Consider the following 18,452-nt stretch of genomic DNA (forward strand, 5'->3'; position numbering starts at 1 on the left):
ACTTTACCGTCTTGAAAACCACGACATACGACGCCATGTTTGTTTTGAGATCTTGATCTACTGTCTGAAACACAATAGCGCTCAAAAACTCTACGGAGTGGAAAGGGGGCAATTTCTCAGTATTCCCCAATGGTCACTAGCTATATAGCCTCCCCTACCCGGCAAAGGAGTTTATGTGCTCTCTCGCCCACCCCTCAACGAAGTTAACACATAAACAAATTAATGTGACTTACATTTTGTTTACTTGAACCAAGTAAACAAAACATTTTGTTTACTTGCTAACCAAGATGTATCTATCGGCCCCTAACACAATCCAAGACTCAAGTCTCCTGAAATATCTTTAAATACTTGGGTCGTAACAGAATGCTATTCATATTTAATTGCGTTGTCCGTGTATATCCTTTATTATGTGAAATGACCTGATCGCAAAAAAAGTAATATTAACTAAATTGTTAAACAGGGTTTTTTTCTCAGTGTAACATTGCAAAGAGGAAATTGGTTAGTTAGTGTATAAGAACATCAATCTACATCTTTCAGCCGGGAGTATCTGCTATTTAAACAATAGAGTGTTTCTGTCGAGGAACATTGGCTGATAGTTGCCCTGCGGAAATTTGATGCTCTTAAAACAAAAACTTGCCCGAGAAGCGAAGCTTCTAGGGCAAATATGCTAGTTTTAAGAACATCAAATTTCCAAGGGGCAACTATCAGACTGATAGTTCCGAGACATAAACATCCTATTGTCTTTATTGTTCACCCCTAAATTTTCTTCCGCGCGCCAGTTCAAAAATCGTATTGAATTATTTTCAACCTTATTAGATGATTACGGAAAAATTTTTGTACAGAAAAAATTTACTTGTTGCAGAAAATTTTTCTGCTTGTTTACTGAAAAATTTTCAAGGACGAGTACTATCTATCCGGGTATTTTCCTCGGACGGGCAGTATGGGCAGATAGTGTCTCTCCGCGGATGAACACTATCGCATCACATGATCAATTTAAACCAATAAGAATTGGAGAAAATTTAGTGGTGAACTATAATGTTATATAGAGTTAGGGGAATCTAACGTGAGCTCTTACCGAGTTATTTATGGTCACGTGGCAATGGCTGAATCTAGATGTCGCCCGGCGGGCGACATTTATGCAATGGTTGCCCGCTTTCCCACTAAACTTACTTCCCACTACTCCAGCTATATAAAAAAACAGTGAATTACTGGTCCCTTGGGAAACAGTTAGTTTTGTTTTCCCTCGACACTCTATGTTTCACGAGACGAAGTCGAGGGAAACGTGATTTTCGGGAAAACAGAACTGTGTCCCTCGGGACCAGTAAGTGCATATTAGTATCACACACTTACTGTCTACCAGATATATACGCAATCTAATTGGCTACAAAGGGGTGGCCAAATTATCAATCGACGGCACCAGAAGCTGGTCAATCTTTAAAAAGATAACTTAATAGTTCCGTGAAGTTTCTAAAATTTATTTTTCGTTGACTTATGGATTGGTCAGTGGCATAGGTTACGCTGAAACAACAATACGGCTCGCTTTGATCGACTTTCATATTTAGCAACAGCGCTTCGGCCCTCGCCTGCTCTACAGGCTAATTAGCTTGGAAAAGAAACGTAAAAACTGTAGCAAGAATTTCTGAGATGCTTGGGTGAAGTAAAAATCAAGTGTGTTAGCTTCTCTTTGCAAAGAAACTCGGTGCCAGTAGTCTTTTGGAAGAACGGGGTGTTCTTCTAGAAGGGGTGCTAGGTTTGTCAGTTCCCTGTACTGGCAAAGAACAGGTTTTCTGGGAATCCTGCATAGCACAAGAGTTGTTGGCTGATAAACCTGAAAGCAAAGCACTTGAAACATTTTTGTGCTCTTCAGTTGTTTCCTTCACAGAGTACACGCTCTGTTCTCTCTGCTGACTTCCATCTAATTCTCTATTTTCCCTAGACTGTCCGCTGATCAAACTTTCTGTTAGCAAAGTCTCTTGTGGCTTTCCTGGAGAAGACAGCTGACATGAGGAACTTCTCCTAGTAACCTGGAAAAAAAAGATGAACCTTTTTCAGTATGAACTACACGAACAGCACAGAATAAATCGTACATAAGTAAAACGACAATGCATTCTCTTGGCATTTCTTTCCAAGTCTTAACTCTAATCTCCACCAGATTTATTCTCAAAAACAAATTACCGTTTAAATAACGAGAGGTAGCTAACTAGTAGTAAGGGTCGCTTAGAGGGGCAGTGAATCAATCTCATTGCAGGAAAATGTTAATGGACCAATCAGAAGGCCATATTTCGTCCACTTCACCAACAAAATGGCCGACTGAAAAATTCTGTCCCGGTACCCTAACCAGAAGTCACGGTTACTAATGCATTTGGTTCGCCCTAGTCTCCCGAACAAAATAAAACGAGTCAGAAATTTTACAAAGTAGTTTCCATTTCCAGTCGGCTTCAGGTTCAGAAACCGTCAACGTGTGTTGGTGCTGGCCATGTTTGTGTCAAACTGAAGTGATGCATTGAGTGAAGTACACCAGCTAAAACTGTGGAAATAAACCAAATTTGTGTTTCGCTGAAACAAGAGTTTTTGTGCATTAGCACACAGAATAAAAAGCGAAGGCACAATTGATGCACGGTTCAGGCACAGCGCTGGCACAGTTTGGGACAGTTTGGACACAACGCTGGCGCATTTTACGGACAGTTTAGGCTCAACGATGTCTGTTAATCACCCAGGTGTTAGTCTTGTGTTATGTTTCAGCGAAACACAAATTTCGTACATTCACACAACTTTAGCTCGTGTACTTCAGTCACGATCAATCACTACAATTTGACACAAACATGGTCAGCACCAATACGCGATAATGGTTTCTGGACCTTAAAGGGGCTCAGTCACGGTATTTTGACTTATTTTGGCTACGTACAAAATTACCTTTAAATGGCAGGAAACCTGAAAATAACAATTTAATAGGATAGAAAAACACTAAAGAGATAATGATAAACCATAAAGGAACAAGGATGGCTAAGGATGGAGAAGATTAACACGGATTACGAACAACGAATTTGAAAAATTGAGGCTAAACTTTTCAATATGAGCAAATCGTGACTGAGCCCCTTTAAGTCGACCGGAAACTACTTTGTAAAACTGTCAAATCCAAAATTAAAACCCCTTTTATTTGAATTTATGACTCTTTTGTTCGGGAGACTGGGGCGAACCAAGCGCATTAGTGACCGTGACTTCTGGTTAGGGGAATGGGACAGATTTTTCAGGCGGCCATTTCGTTGGTCACGTCGGCTAAATACGGCTTTCTGATTGGTCCATTAAAATTTTCCTGCAATCTGATTGGTCTACTGCCCCTTTTCGACTATAAATGACATTGAACAAACTATTACCTTTCTGTTTCACCATTAATCAAAACAATACAAAATTTTTCATCTGATAAAGAATAGGCCTCATATTAGCCAACCTGGCCTAAACAGGGCAGTGTACGTGCTATACATCTTAGTTGATGGCTGCATCATTTTGTGCCTGCTGTATTTCGGACAGATATACTTGACGGGTTCCTCTACTCGCACATCTTGATCAAAAGAAACTCATGTTTTTTAAGCTATCAAGACATTAAATTGTCAAATTGTGTTATCATTTCTAGTGCAGAGTGCACTATTGGGATGGTTCTGGGGGCTGCCTGTCGCTAAGGTACTAAGGCTCCATGGCACTATGGTGCTAAGGTGTAAACTTTAATGTTTGTTTAATTAATTAATTTCAATTAATTAATTAGTCTAGAGACGAAGAAGTGGCGGGGGTGAGGTGGGAAAGGTACATGTGTACCCTAGGTAAGACGTGTTCCATCTACATCAGTTAGGTGTGAATATCGCAAAGCTAAATATTTCTTTCAAGTAACCCCTTGCTCTTCCTGTGGTACTATTCCGTTTAGAACAAAACCAATTTGCTCTAAACGCATGCGCAGATTAGTTAGCGTTCGTGTCTTCTATATACTAGATGGAGGATATATTGCAGACAGATTCACACAAAAATGTTAATTGGTTTTCCATATGGTAGAACCTAACATGTAACATGTAAGAGGCATGCGTTCTAGCACGCCGTTTTTTATATGTCATGCGATGTTAGGTAGTGCCACTTGTCCCTTTTTAGTGCAAAAGTGAAAAGTATCTTTTAGAATTACCCAGAGCCGCCAAAGGTCGGTTGAACAAATATCATCTGCTGTTTTCGAACTACAATAGTATGTTTGTCTGGGTTTAAATAAAGAAGGGAAATGTATAGCTTCTCCTTAGCGGCTTGTTTATTTCTTGCCTTAATTTCATCTGTAAGAGAGACCAAAAAGTTCCCAAAATAGTGGCTTCAATATTCTGCAAATTTTTAATTTGTGACAAAAGAAACAAAGATTGCTGCAGACTTCGTGGCACCTAATGAAAGCGCAAATTAAATTAATCAGTCCTTGAGGAGACTCGTTCACCGCTACAGGATAATATCGGCCAAGTAGCGCTGTTTACCGTCAATACTTCTCGTTGAAATGCTTCTCAGTTGTATCAATCAATATTGTTGTGTATTAGTTTTGAATTGTTTTATAGTTAACAACAAAGGTGGCAACGGGAAAAGAAAGTGGTATTCCGTGACTATTTGATAATTAAATTAGTTCTTGTTCATCGGTGATGAGAAAATTTGCGTTTTGAGAAAAAAAATAGTTTCTCTTCCATTTCTTCGTCAGATATTTAACTTTCTTTCATTTATCGCCAAAAAACAAGCACATCTTCCGTGTGTTTTGGAGAAAACAAGGGTTTCATGTTATATACCTTTGCGAGGAAAACAAAGTATCAAGTTACAAAGTTGGTGCGAAGAGCTAAATTGTCACGTTTGTTCAACGTCTTATTGAATTTAAAATGAACGAAAATCATCGTAAAACACCAGAGTAAAATTTAAAAGCTGCCGTGACAAACTATAATTGTACGTAATTTTCGGACCTTGAATGAAAACACAACCTTGAAACATACACACTGCTATAAAGGGGAAAAGCCCTAGCAGACTACCCAAGTAGATACAAACCGGAAGTGAACCAAGCAGGCGTGAATACTTATGAGACTACCGTGCTAGAGCTATCAATTGCACTCTGCACTATTTGAGATTGTCTCACTAGTTATTAAAAGGTGCCATCCAATTCTGTCCATAATCGGTCTCATGATTGAACATATCGGATGACTGCGAAGCGTAAGCGCGATTTGTTCAATTGCGAGTATCATTACGCACAAAATTACCCCTGTTGAAGGCACGAATGTAATAACCAGTCACAAATGTAATAAGAAATGTACAAGTGTAATAAAGATTTCAGATAGGGATGACTATGTTAAAGTCGAAACCCTCACTCAAGTTCTTGAATTTAGTTCCTGATTAATTTCAACCCATAGTTTAGTTTATCTCTAGTAAATCATAGCTCCTAGTGTCAGTCAAACTATGTAAATGTACTTGTATTAAACGGTTTTGTAAATCCTTCTATAAGTAGTTGCATAACAACCTTATTTATGTGAAGGTGAATTAATCAACATGACACCAGCGTGGGACAAAGGAAAATTCTGAGTCCCCAACAGGAATCGAACCCATGACCTCCCGAACACCGGGCGGGCGCTCTATCCACTGAGCTACGAGAACTCATGGAGAGCAAGGTCATTTAACTGAGTTCATATATGATAGGTGTCCTGCATACTGCTAGGATCAACGCTATCGAATTTATCGTGAGTAGTAATCCTCCTGTTTAGACATGGAGCAAGAATTTTGAATTTACAAACCACGATCGGAAGATGAGGTAAAAAGAGACAATTGCCCCCATGAGCTCATCCTGCTGCACGTTACCTGCCAATCACCTATTGTTAGAGCAAGATGATCCCTTTCTGGTATGAACAAACATTGATGTTAAGGCGTTAGAATGCATTACATGGATGACGCCGCCAAAAAAACAAACAAACAAAACTTTTACCTTTTTTTCGAACGAAAATTTAGCGAAGATAAGGACACCTTTTAATTTCCACGTCTGCAAGCCCTGAACCGATGGGCTGAAATTTGGCCAGCTTATTGTTGGACAGTTTCTTCCAAAACCGTGCCCGCAATTTCTTTTTTCCTTTTTCGAATTAGCTTCATGATTTTCCACAGGAAGTGCAGATACTTTTTTAACCTAATGACTCTCCTTCTACGCACTTCAAAGAAACATCAAGACGTTACCGATGTATGTGTTTGCTTCTCAAGAACAAAAACATTTACAGATGCTAGTACTACAGGAGGCACTAAATAACTCTCTTTCAAAAAGTGATGACATATGTACTTTTGTGACAAGACGTTATCTGAAGGCTGTTCCGAAAACGCGGACTGCGGAGAGTTAAAAAAAAATAGTAGAAAAATAAAGAAATATAAAAAGAAAAATAAGAAATAAAATAAAATTTAAAAGTAGTACACAAATAAACTAAAACTGTAAATTTAAGAAATAATGGTAAAAGTTCACGCTGCCTGAAGTGGACCGTTGATGTCGGACGTGTGTAATCAGCGCGGGTCACGGGTAAAGAGGTTTGGCTTCACTGACTGCTAGCTGGTCTATCATCCTATTCTCAGAAGATTTATTCCTCTCGTTACAATGGAATGTCAAAGTTAAGACTCTTGCTCAGTCGAGCTTTTTTGAAACAACTTTAGCAAAGTTCTAAGAATAGGGGGTAGATTATTTTTTGCGTGACCTGGGCTGTTTACCCGCGACCCACGCCGTTTACCCGCGATCCGCACTGTATACCTACGACCCGCACTGTTTACCCGCGACCAGCGACCCGCGCGGAGTAGACACTCCCGTTGATATCGCGGTGATTTTATTAAGTCAAAATGGTATATTAAACTCACGATTTTCATATTTAGCAGGTCACGTTTAGGAATAATTAACAGTCCAGTTTTGATTATGCCTAGGAAATGTGACAAATCACGACTCTAACTTACAGTGCATTTACTGAAACCGGGGCCACCCAGACAATGAAAACCAATCAGATGGCAGAACTGAAACAATAGATTCGAACATTTTCAAATCCAGCCAATGAAATGTCCTGTTTTCAAATCCAGCCAATCAAATGTCCGGTAAAAAACAATGAAATCTCAACTTGTTTGTTGTGATGCTTACGCGATTTATACGGTGTCGCTTAACAAATTTTCAAGCTAAAACCGTTACAAGTTTCGCGTGCTATTGGGTTTAATTGCTGCACTTCCTATGGGATCTTTGGTTGGTTTACAAAATACATGGAACGAAAAGCTACGTAAGAGTGTCACTCGTAAATATATATGGCCAGCAGAGTGTGTGGTTTAGGGTTTGAATATCGTGGCTGCTGTTTAAAAGAAGGCATGTACTAAAACCCGAAACAACGAAACGAAACCACCGAAACGATACCATCTAAACAAGCGAAATGACCGAAACGAGTAAAATAGTAAGTAAATAAATAAAAAAGTTAAACTAGTGAGACAATCTCCGATAGTGCAGAGCGCAATTGATAGCTCTGGTACAGTAGTTCCAGAAGTACTCACCCCTGCTCGGTTCACTTCCGGTTTGTGTCTACCTTGGTAGTCTGCTACGGCTTCTCCCCTTTGCAGTGTGTATGTTTCGAGGTTGTATTTTCATTCAGGTCCAAAAATTACGCACAAATTAATTACTACTGGTGTTTTACGTTGATTTTCGTTCATTTTAAATTCAATAATATGCTGAAGCAGCAAACGTGACAATTTAGCTCTTCACGCCATCTTTCTAACTTGATACTTTTATTTTCGTCGTAAAGGCATGTAATATGAAACCCTTGTTTTCTCCAAAACATACGGAAGATGTTTTTTTTGGAGATAAATGAAAGAAAGTTAAATATCTGATGTAGTGATGAAGAAACGGAACAGAGACGATGTTGTTTTACTAAAAATGCAAATTTTGACCGATGAACAAGGACTAATTTAATTATCAGATAGTCACGAAGTACCACTTTCTTTTTCTGTTGCCACCTTTGTTGTTAACAATAAAACAATTCAAAATTAACACACAACGATATTGATGGCTGAGAAGCATTTCAATGAAAAGTATTGAAGATAAACAGCGCTACTTGGCCGATATGAATGAGTCTCCTCAAAGACTGATTAAATTAATTTGCGCTTTCATTAGGTGCCACGGTGTCTACAGCAATATTTGAGCATTTTCCTGGTTTCTTTTGTTACAAATTTACAATTTGCGGAGTATTAAAGCCACTAACTTGGGAACTTTTTGGTCTCTCTTACAGACACAATTAAGGCAAGAAATAAACAAGCCGCTAAGGAGAAGCAATACATTTGAACCCTGACAAGCACACTGTTGTAGATTGAAAACAGCAGATGATATTTGTTGAACCGATCTGTGTGTAATTCTAAAAGCTACGTAGCCACAGTAACGTTTCAGTTTTGCAATAAAAAGGGACAATTGGCCTCACCTGAAAAATAACTGCCGTCCTCGGTCCCATGACATGATATATAAAATACCGCATGGAAAGATAGTGTATAACACTAACGATGCTAGAACGCATGCGTCTTACAAGTTGAACTCTACCATAAGGAAAAGCACTCAACATTTGTGCGTGATTCCATATGCAAATGTATCCTTCACCTGATAGAGAAGCCACGAACGCTAACTAATCTACGCATGCGTTTAGGGCAAATTAGTTTTGTTCTAAGGAGAATGGTACCACAAGGAGAGCAAGGGGTTACCTGAAACAAATATATAGCTTTGCAATGTTCAAAGCTAAGTGACAGCGATGATTAATTGAAATTAATTAATTAATTAAACAAACATTTAAGTTTACACCTTAGCGCCATATCGCATAGTGCCTTAGTTCCTTAGCGGCAGGCAGCTCCCATGACCATCCCAATAGTGCACTCTGCACTAAAAGGCCTTAAGCTCAAGCGCGTTACTATGGCAGCCGGATCTCGTACCCAGATCCTGCTCTTAAGCCACATGTGTGACATCGTGACATCACAAACCTGAAAGGTGGATGAGCGCAAGCCTGTCGAGCAGGAAGACATCGAGAAAAAGGTGGGTATTTTCACATTCTGAATGGTATTCTATGGTGGCGAATCGAATGGTCTATTCGAGAATGACTTTGCAGCATTCTTCGTGCGAACCAGGACTTTCTTTAATATATATCTCTAAAGAAAAACGACGGCGACTTGACAAGCTTTAATCATATTAACATCAGGCCTTTGTGACTCGTGCAGTTCTCAAAATAATTTCTTATTAGGCGCTCAGCTCTTCACGGATACTCTTGAGATTGTGTTTCCATACATCCTGGGCTCGGCGTTGTCGATTTGCCACCGCCTAAGAATCCACGATACGACCAGGAAACCTTTCTTTGAAATTACATTCCTTGTTTTAGCTAGAATTCCATTCAAATGTGAAAAATACTCACTTTTTCTCGATGTCTTCGTGGTCGTCGTCGACACCCTTGCGCTCAGCCATCTTTCAGGTTTGAAATGTAACCATGTCACACATGCGGATCTGGGTACGAGATCAGGTTGCCATAGTAACGTGCCAGAGATCAAGGCTGTTTTTTATAAACTTTTTCATTTATTTACTTGTTATTTTACTCGTTTCGGTCGTTTCACTCGTTTCGGTGGTTTCGTTTCGCTCGTTTTGGTGGATTCGTTTCGCTCGTTTTGTTTCGTTGTTGAAGCTGAAAGCAAACTTCAAGTAGGAGATATGAAAAGTTAACTTGAAACAAAGATGGACCTGTAACCTGAATTCTTTGTTCGAGATATCTTCGATTTTCCATCCAGGGGGGTTCCTATGCATGGCGCTATTGTCTTTTGTTTTGCCTGAGTGATTTTACATGTTGAGGCTTTGATAGTACAACGCGGAAAAAAGATTCGTTTGAATTTTCCCTGAAGATGTTATTTCAATACGCTGATAACCCAGAAAGGGAGCTCAAACTCCGAAATGTACAGCTGCTGAGACAGTGAACGTGATGGAAACTCACACAGACAACAGGAACGGAATTTATTCTGTAAAAAAATAATGTCAAAATCTGTTATTCTACGATTTTAAACAACAACTCCGTAAAAGTGATACTTTGCGTGCCTATACGTTTACAGTGGAAAATGGTCAATCTAATGAGTTTACTACGCCTGTCAATGTAAACTCTAAAGTAAAGTAACACAATATTTTCTAACGCAAAAGTTTTAACGATTTGAGCTTGACAATTTATATACAAACACCGTAGTTGTGTAAGCATCACAACGAACAAGTTGAAATTTCATTGTTTTGAACCGGACATTTGATTGGCTGGATTTGAAAATGTTGAATCTATTGTTTGAGTTCTGCCATCTGATTGGTTTGCATTGTCTGGGTGGCCCCGGTTTCAGTAAACGCATTGTAAAATACAAGAGTCTATCTTTTTGTCAAGGGTCGAGGGTCACATGTCGAGGGTCACATGTTGAGGGTCGAGGGTCTGAGCTTTGTTTTTTTCAAATGTCACAAATCGTAGGAGTCGTGAATCGGAGACTTGTCAACCCCAATCACTACATTGAAGTGTGTTTGCTTTGTCATTAACCTCAAACCTAATTTGGTAAAATGTTGGCGTGACTTCCTGTCACACGATCAGTCGAAGTTTTCAATAAATTTTCTGCAATACATGCCGTAACTACACTGTAACTACTAGCTACTAACTACGAGTCGTGATTTGTCACATTGTCTAGACATGGTCAAAACTGGACTGTTCTTTTTTTTTCTTAAACGTGCAATGCTAACTATGAAAATCGTAGGATGACTGAAAAAAAATGACTGCACTATGAACGGTCCACGGCGGTGTGAATTTTTATCATTATTATTTCTTAAATTTCTATTTTTATTTTTTTAAATGTATTTAATTATTCTTTCAATTCACTTTTACATTTTATTTTATTTCTAATTTTTTTTAATTCTTTTTTTTTACTCTCCGCACTCCGTGTTTTCGGAACAGCCTTGTTTGAACCGAGGCGGCCTATTTACCGAGTTAGGATTTCAAGTTGGATTTCGAGTTGGATTTCGAGTTGGATTTTCGAGTTGGATTTTCGAGTTGGATTTTCGAGTTAGATTTTTTGGCGGGATTTCCAATAAATTTTTAGTGGTTTGATGGTTTAAATGGTTGACAGGCCAAACACGACTCCTATTGGTGAAGATAGAGCTAGCCAATGGCGTAATGTACTTTTCGATCCTTATTTGTTTGAAGCTCGACCTCGTTATTTTTTGTTTTTTTAAAGGGGTTTTTTCTGGATTTCTAGGCACTCGATCGCTAATCAGTGACATCAGTGTATAATGGGGTTGACAAGCTTACACGACTCCTACAGTTAGTGACATTTGTACATTTGCCGTTCTCTGTTCGGTCAATCGACCTTTTTGTTGCTTCACTTGTGTTTATGAAGGGCACTTCATGTTGTGTTATAAGGAGGAATTTTAAGTAGAGTTGAGCCGTAAGACCGTGCTATAGCAAAAGTTTTAGAGGTCATAGGTCTGCATGATTTCCAATCCTATCTGCATGTCGCTTCATCGAGTTTGACACCCCTGTAATTTGTCATGTGTTTATGCCTTTTTTAGGCTCATTCATATTGCAAGATATGTTTTTAAGTCTCCAAGTGTTTGCTTTCGAGGGACAAAATATGAATTTTGCTTACTTGCATTCTATATTGTTATTAAAACTGTTTGCAAGTATTGTGGGTAGATTCTTATCACGGATATTATATTATTTGGCCTTGTACATTTTTCTTCTGAGACGCCGTAGCTTTACTTCGAGAAAGCTATACGTTTCTCGAGAAACATTCTTTTGTTTCTTGCAGCTATCTGATCGGGCTTATGTTCCTCGAGCTCGATGTATAGGTTTATTCCTCCTTTTGGTCGTTCTGGCACCATGTGATTCAAATGTAGCTGTTTACGCGCAATAAAAAGGCAAAACACTAACCCCACCCCTACAGGAATTCTTTTGTTGGCTGTATTGGACTGGAAATCTACGAGACGGTTTACAGAACTCGCCGATTCGTTGCAGCTGGATTACTAGTAAAAACCAACTTGAAATCCTAACTCGAAAATCCAACTCGGAATCCTAACTCGAAAATCCAACTCGAAATCCAACTCGAAATCCTAACTCGGAAGTTAGTTTGTCTCGTTTGAACCATCTATATGAATATACCTCAGACACAGTGTCTAGACATTATTCCGACTGTGTGAGAAATTTTCCTTTAGGTAAATTTGCCTTTCATGAATTCAGTTCAAGATGAAGTCTTTATGTGTATTCCCTTTGGCACTCTCTTTATGCTTCTTAGCTCTCTGTAGCTCTGTGGCTAGGGAGAGTAAAGGCAAAGGGCGCGGAGATCGAGATAAATCTGCCATTCCCGATGAGATTTATGACGTTCTGATTAGAATAATTGAGGGTGAACGTCTACCAGCTGTGAAGGAACGCACACGAGCACAACGATCAGCTATGGTGAGGTACTGGAGAGCCCAAGAGGATTTAATTGTTAAGGAAGTAGGTGGCTGTAAATTTATTTGTTCCAAAGCAAAAGGACGTCGGATACTAAGAGTCTCAGAAGTGCAGAAGGTCGTTGCTGATGAATACGAACAGGTAAAAGGATAAGGTGCTGCAAAGTTAGTATCCTCTCTCAAGTAGAACTTTGCGGGTCTTAGTAGAGTCAAGGTACAAGAAATTCTTAATACCGACAAGCAGCATTATAAAAGGAATACAAAATTTTGTAATAAGGCAAGATTCCCATCTGCGCTAGAGACGTGCAAATAAGACACTAGGTTGACTTAACGGACATGGGGCAGAAGGTACCGTGAAGCTCCACGGCGTGTCATACAGATATGTTTTGTCAATGATGGATGTATTCAGTCGGTTTGTTTGACTTCGTCCTGTTAGCATGAAAAGCAGTAAGAACATTGTGGATGAATTGCAAAACATATATCAGGAACATGGACCTCCTCGTGTCATTCAATGTGATCAAGGGGGTGGGTTTAAAGGAGCTGTCAAGGCACTTTGCCGCCAGTTAGAGATCAAAATAATTTGTTGTCATCGGTACCGCCCACAATCTTAGGGAAAGTTTGAACGTAGCCATAGGGCTTTACGGTCTAAGATGGAATACGACTTTGTTCAAATGGGCGCGAAAGGTGTAAATTGGGCTCAGAGTCTGCCGAACTACCAATACATTTTAAACAAAGACCCAAAAGAAGTTCTAGCATATAAAACACCTTTTGAAGTGTGCTTTGCACGCAAATGCAATACATACAACACAGCCATGACAGATGAAGAGGTGGTCGAAAATGCTGGTAAATGCATCTCATTTGAGGGCGACCGGAGACAGCGCTCTAAACATGCCTCAAACATAAGGAAGCAAGCTGTAAAAGCAAATGACCGATGCAGAGAGAAAATGATTAGAGGGCATTTGCGATCCCATCCGCCTGCAAAATATAATGTTGGGCAAAAGGTATATGTGCGCTTGCCGGCCAAGGAAAGGGGGTATTAAAAGTGCCCAAAAGAGGCATTATGTTTTAGAGGCCGAAATACTAAAGCGGAACATTTATCGCCATGCGTATAAAGTAGCCTACATCTCTCCTGTGCCTGGCAAAAAGTCGGAGAAGTGGTTGCCAGTTGATGACATAACAAGCCTCACCCTCGGAGAAGAGAAAATAAAGAGCTGTAAAGATAACAAAGAAAAGACAAGAAGCGCATCGAAGTAGGTACTACATTCCAATGGAACCAGCTGATTACCAAAAAGTAATTGAGGAACAGGGTTTCGATATTCAGTATAATCTGCCTGGTGATGGATCCTGTCAGTTTGCTGCTCTAGCGCACCAGTTATCTGCTTTGGGTATTTTCAGATCTGCTGAAACGATGCGTGAGGAAATGGTACGTTAGTTGTAGACCAATACTGTTGATAACGAAGGCTTTCCGCTTTTGGAGTTTCTTCCAGGATTGACCTCTTGGGAACAATATTTGGAATACATGGCCAGATATAACACTTTTGCAGATCAAATAACTATTTGCAGCAGCAAATCTATTTAATATAAACATTCAAGTCATATCTATGCTTGGACCTTGTGCAGAACATTTATTTGAACCCTCTTCAAGCGTCCCACTCGGTACCGTGTATCTTGGTCATTTCGCTGCTAGTGAGCATTATGTGAGCCTTCTGCCTTGGTTTTCCGATAGTCAGAATGGTGGGGCTAAATGTGATGGCAAAAGTGTCCAGGGCACAGGTGCTCATAGCGAGACTGGCGGGGACACAAGAGAAATTGATGAAATTCGCCATTTTCTAAACGAGCGGCAATCTGGGTACGACTTGCGACCGCAAAGCCGCTAGGGATCGTTTGGAGGGACAAGGAATTAAACAAAATATGGCGGAAAGCGGAAAAATTCCTGCGAAAGATCCACTGAAGGTTATTTTGACTGAAGAAGATATACCTGGCGCAAAAATTCCTCGCGAAACTGTAGAACAATGCAGTGTTGTGCAATTGAAAAGATGATTGCTGTGCAGAGGAGCTATAACAACAGGAAATAAGAAAGCATTAGTAACAAGGTACGTTCGCTTCTAAAATCAGAGTGAAATTATTCTTGTCTTGTTTGTTATTTCATGTTTTTTTTGTTTTATTGGTAGGGTTCAAGATTATGTTAAACATGGATTAGATGTTAAATATCTCCGTGATCCAGACGGCAGACTTCACCTTTTGTGAAAGAAAGCTCAACTTGGCGTCCTTGAGAAGGAAGAACCGCAACTCAGCCAGTCTTTTCCAAAAGAAGGTTAAAAAACCGATCTAAAGGATCTCCCTAAAGTATCTTTTGGAACCGTATGGCACTTTATGATCGAAGGAGTTGAAGGTAAAAAGCAACTATCGACTGCAAAGCCCCTTGTCAAGGGATTTAACTTCTTCTTTAGTCGGGACATGTTTTGTACATTGGTAATCTGCATGAAAATGGAAAACACTACATAAAAAGCCAGGTACTTCCATCCATGAAAAAAGATAAAGTATATACCTGTTTTCTGGTGATGACATCCTTTGGTAGTATTTTGAAAGCACACTGCAAGTGCCCTGCAGGTATTGATGGTCGCTGCAATCATGTTGCGTCTACATTATTTGCTCTTGCACAACATTTTAAAAATGGGCAAGAAACTAGTTCTGATTCAGAGGAGTCCTGTACATCCAAGCCTTGTAAGTGGTATGTTCCACACAAGCGTAAGGGTTCAGTCAAACCTATCTCTGAAATGAGCTTTGTCAAGCATGACGATACAGAGGAAAAGAAAACCAAAAAGGCAAAGTTAACCTTACAGGAGGATAACAATGCATCAGATCAAGGAAACTGGCCAAGTGACAGATTAGACAACTTTCTTGAGGCTCTTAGAGAATATGAATTAAAATCTGGAAAAACCATTGGATGGACACATATTCTTCCCCAAAGAATTAATGATCAGGAAGAAACACTCATGTCACCTATCAAATGTCATCCAGTATCAGCTGATCAACTAAAAGAGAGATTTGAGAAGGTTAAGAGGAACATTAATTTTGATGAAGCAAAGATAAAGAAAATAGAAGAGCAAACAAGAGAGCAATCAAACACACATTTGTGGCATCATCATAGGCAGCCCAGAATTACTGCAACCAAATGTTACAGAATAGCTGTACAAAGGGAGACTACATCACCCACCAAAACCATCCAAAAGGTCCTTGGTTATAACAAACAATTTCAGAGTAAATACATGCAAGAGGGACTCAAGATGGAAGACAACATTATTGCTGCCTACAAAGCATGCAAACAGCAGCAAGGGGTTACTGGCATTACTGTAAAAAAATGTGGCTTTTATATTTCCAAGCACCATGGCTTCCTCAGAGCAAGTCCAGATGGATTAGTGCATGATCCTTCAACAGAAAACTCTGAGGTCTTATTGAACTGAAATACATTCAGGTGGAGGAGCATGAAAGCCTGGAGGATGCCCTGATTCGAAAAGGAATTTGCAAGAAATATGAGGATGGTGTGAAGTTGAATGTGAAGCACAAATATTATTTTCAAATACAACAAGTAATGTTTGTTGTTGAAAGAAAATGGACTGACTTTGTGGTTATGGGGACAGGTTGTGCCACACCGTTTTGTGAGAGTTTCTTTCTGAAAAGACTTTTGGGATACCATTTTCCCAAAGCTAGAGTCATTTTTTAATTGCTGGATTGTGCCAGAACTTGCATACCATTGTGTCAAATATGGAGTCCCCAAAATAAGTGCTTGCATGTTTGAAAAGTAAGTTTATACATATGCTCTTAAAAACTGTAACCAAAGTTTTTATTGGCCTAAATGAAGTACAAAGCTGAATGCACTGTAAGTTAGTGGAAAACATTCACTGAAACTTGTAAATGGTATCAGTTGGAAAAAGTTAATAGTTCTTACCTTAAGAACTTCAATTTAGGTAAGATTATCAACAAGAAAAAACATAAGTATTCATGTTGTTCCTCATATGAAACACCAATGCTGGCTAATGTACAAGTAATTAATTTATAAGAGGGGTTTGAAAATTTGATAGTGCACAGACCACAACAAGCATGTCTGATGCAATAGGTGCAAGAGTTATTGGTATCTTATGGTCAAAGATGTGCCAGTTCTTTATGCATTCCATGAGCCTTTCCACATGAACTCTTAGGCTGGCAACTACCTTATTATGATTTGTTTCTTCCTTGCTAAACTGTACCTTCTTATCTAAAAATGCTGGCATGACAAGGCTTGCACCAACAGAAGCTAATTCATCCTGACAATTAAACCCTTTGTCAGCCATTACCTGATCACCACACCTAAGTCTGTCCAAAAAACCACTGAGAACAGTAATTTCCTTATTTGAGGTAGATCCAGGAAATAAGTCACTGACAAAACATAAAACACCACTTGGAGTTATCCCCAAAAGGGACTTCATGGTGGTTCTTGATTTATATGATGAATAACATGCAGACTGTGAATCCAGAGAAGATGGTCGCTCCATTTCAAATTCTGTACAATCTACTATAACTGTAACATTGGGTAACAATTTCTTAAAAATCTCAGGCATATAAAATTGAAGTACCTCTTTCAAAGGGATAGTGATAAGTGGTTCAAATTGCCTTCTCAAAAATGGAATCCACGCATTGGTAATCTTAGAAACAGTTGATATAGAAACCTTAAATCGATGAGCAAGATCATTTTCAAACAAGCCCAACCTTAACTGGAGCATGACAAGAATAAACTCTTGGAATTTAGTAAGTACTCTTGGCCTTCCAATATTGCTGTCAACACTGCTGGTCCTTTTGTGTTCATAGACAATGTTGCTAGAAGACTGTTCTATAGATTTATAACAAATGATTAGTGCCTGGTAGTCAGGAAAGCCTGTGTAGAATGTAATATCATCATCCTTATCTTCATACTTATCTATGTCGAATCTATAGTTCTCTAAAGCATACTTCAAGGTTATCACTTCTTGTTTTAATTTGCTGTTCACCACCTTCAAGTTTTCATTTTCTTTTTCTAGCCTCTGAATATCTTCCTTTAGCTTCATATATTCTCCTTCGCATGATTGCGCATAGTCATGTTACTTGCTAAGTTGCTCTCCTGTGAGTAAAGTTTGTACACTTTAATAAAGTTCTCACTCACTCACTCACTTCTACACTAGTATCAATGCTAAGATTTTCTTTAGAGTGTTCTTCGATTTCAAAGTTTGCTTCCAGTGGTAATTCAGCCATTGGTAATTTCCTTTTGGTCTGCTCCATTTTCTGCGTTTCTTCGAAGCTGGCCCTCTTTAAAATTCTGCGTAGAATGTGCGGTGTTGTCCAAGGAAAAATTGAAGGCAAGTGAGTTCTGCTTAATTTTTCCCCACCTTCGAAGTGAGCAGAGCAAATACGCGTGCTTTCCTTGTCTAATTTCAGGGTTTCATTCCGTATGAGGACTACATACCTTTTCCGTATAGCAGGCTCTTTAGGAATTCTGTAGTAGTGAAGTTCAGGCGCATTTCTAAAACTATTATTGCAGTTAGGAACACAACAGTTGTAGTGCGACGCCATGTTTTTTCTCTTCGCTGTCCCTCCAAACGATCCCTAGTGGCTTTGCGGTCGCAACTCGTACCCAGATTACCGCTCGTTTAGAAAATGGCGAATTGAGAGCGACACAGCTGGTGTTGGCAGGAGTAGGGACATAGGTGGATTATGCGGACGTAGAGGGGACACAAGCGGGTTGGTGGAAGTAGTGGCGACACAGATGGAGTTGGCGGAAGTGGTGGGAACATAGATGGAGTTGGCGGAAGTAGTGGGAACATAATTGGAGTTGGTGGAAGTGGTGGGAACATAGATGGAAATGGCGGAAGTAGTGAGGGCATACATGGTGTTGGCAGAAGTGGTGAGGACTCAGATGGAGTTGGTGGAAGTGGTGGGAACATAGATGGAGTTGGCAGAAGTAGCAAGGACA

General features: G+C 39.5%; 2 protein-coding genes and 1 pseudogene across 3 annotated transcripts in view; 1 reads left to right on the top strand and 2 right to left on the bottom strand.

Moving 5' to 3' along the window:
• Positions 1–219: 219 nt before the first annotated feature.
• The window catches only part of LOC110041816 (5'-3' exoribonuclease 1-like), a 247,804-nt gene continuing 229,571 nt past the window's right edge, over positions 220–18,452 (bottom strand). For both annotated transcript variants that reach the window (XM_089283773.1, XM_089283774.1), the window contains one exon: positions 220–2,024. In XM_089283773.1, the coding sequence (XP_089139899.1) occupies positions 1,674–2,024 (351 nt within the window). In that variant the 3' untranslated portion in view covers positions 220–1,673. The remainder of the gene's footprint in view (positions 2,025–18,452) is intronic.
• On the bottom strand, positions 8,212–17,643 carry LOC149116777 (uncharacterized). Its single transcript, XM_089283802.1, has one exon. It carries the CDS (start codon positions 17,548–17,550, stop codon positions 16,519–16,521), a length of 1,032 nt encoding a protein of 343 aa, XP_089139928.1. The 5' UTR covers positions 17,551–17,643; the 3' UTR covers positions 8,212–16,518.
• On the top strand, positions 14,360–16,275 carry LOC149116778 (uncharacterized; annotated as a pseudogene).

This window comes from Orbicella faveolata, unplaced genomic scaffold (genome assembly GCF_042242905.1).
Source record: "Orbicella faveolata isolate gen_17 unplaced genomic scaffold, um_ofav_v1 contig_12, whole genome shotgun sequence".
NCBI classification, from domain to species: domain Eukaryota; kingdom Metazoa; phylum Cnidaria; class Anthozoa; order Scleractinia; family Merulinidae; genus Orbicella; species Orbicella faveolata.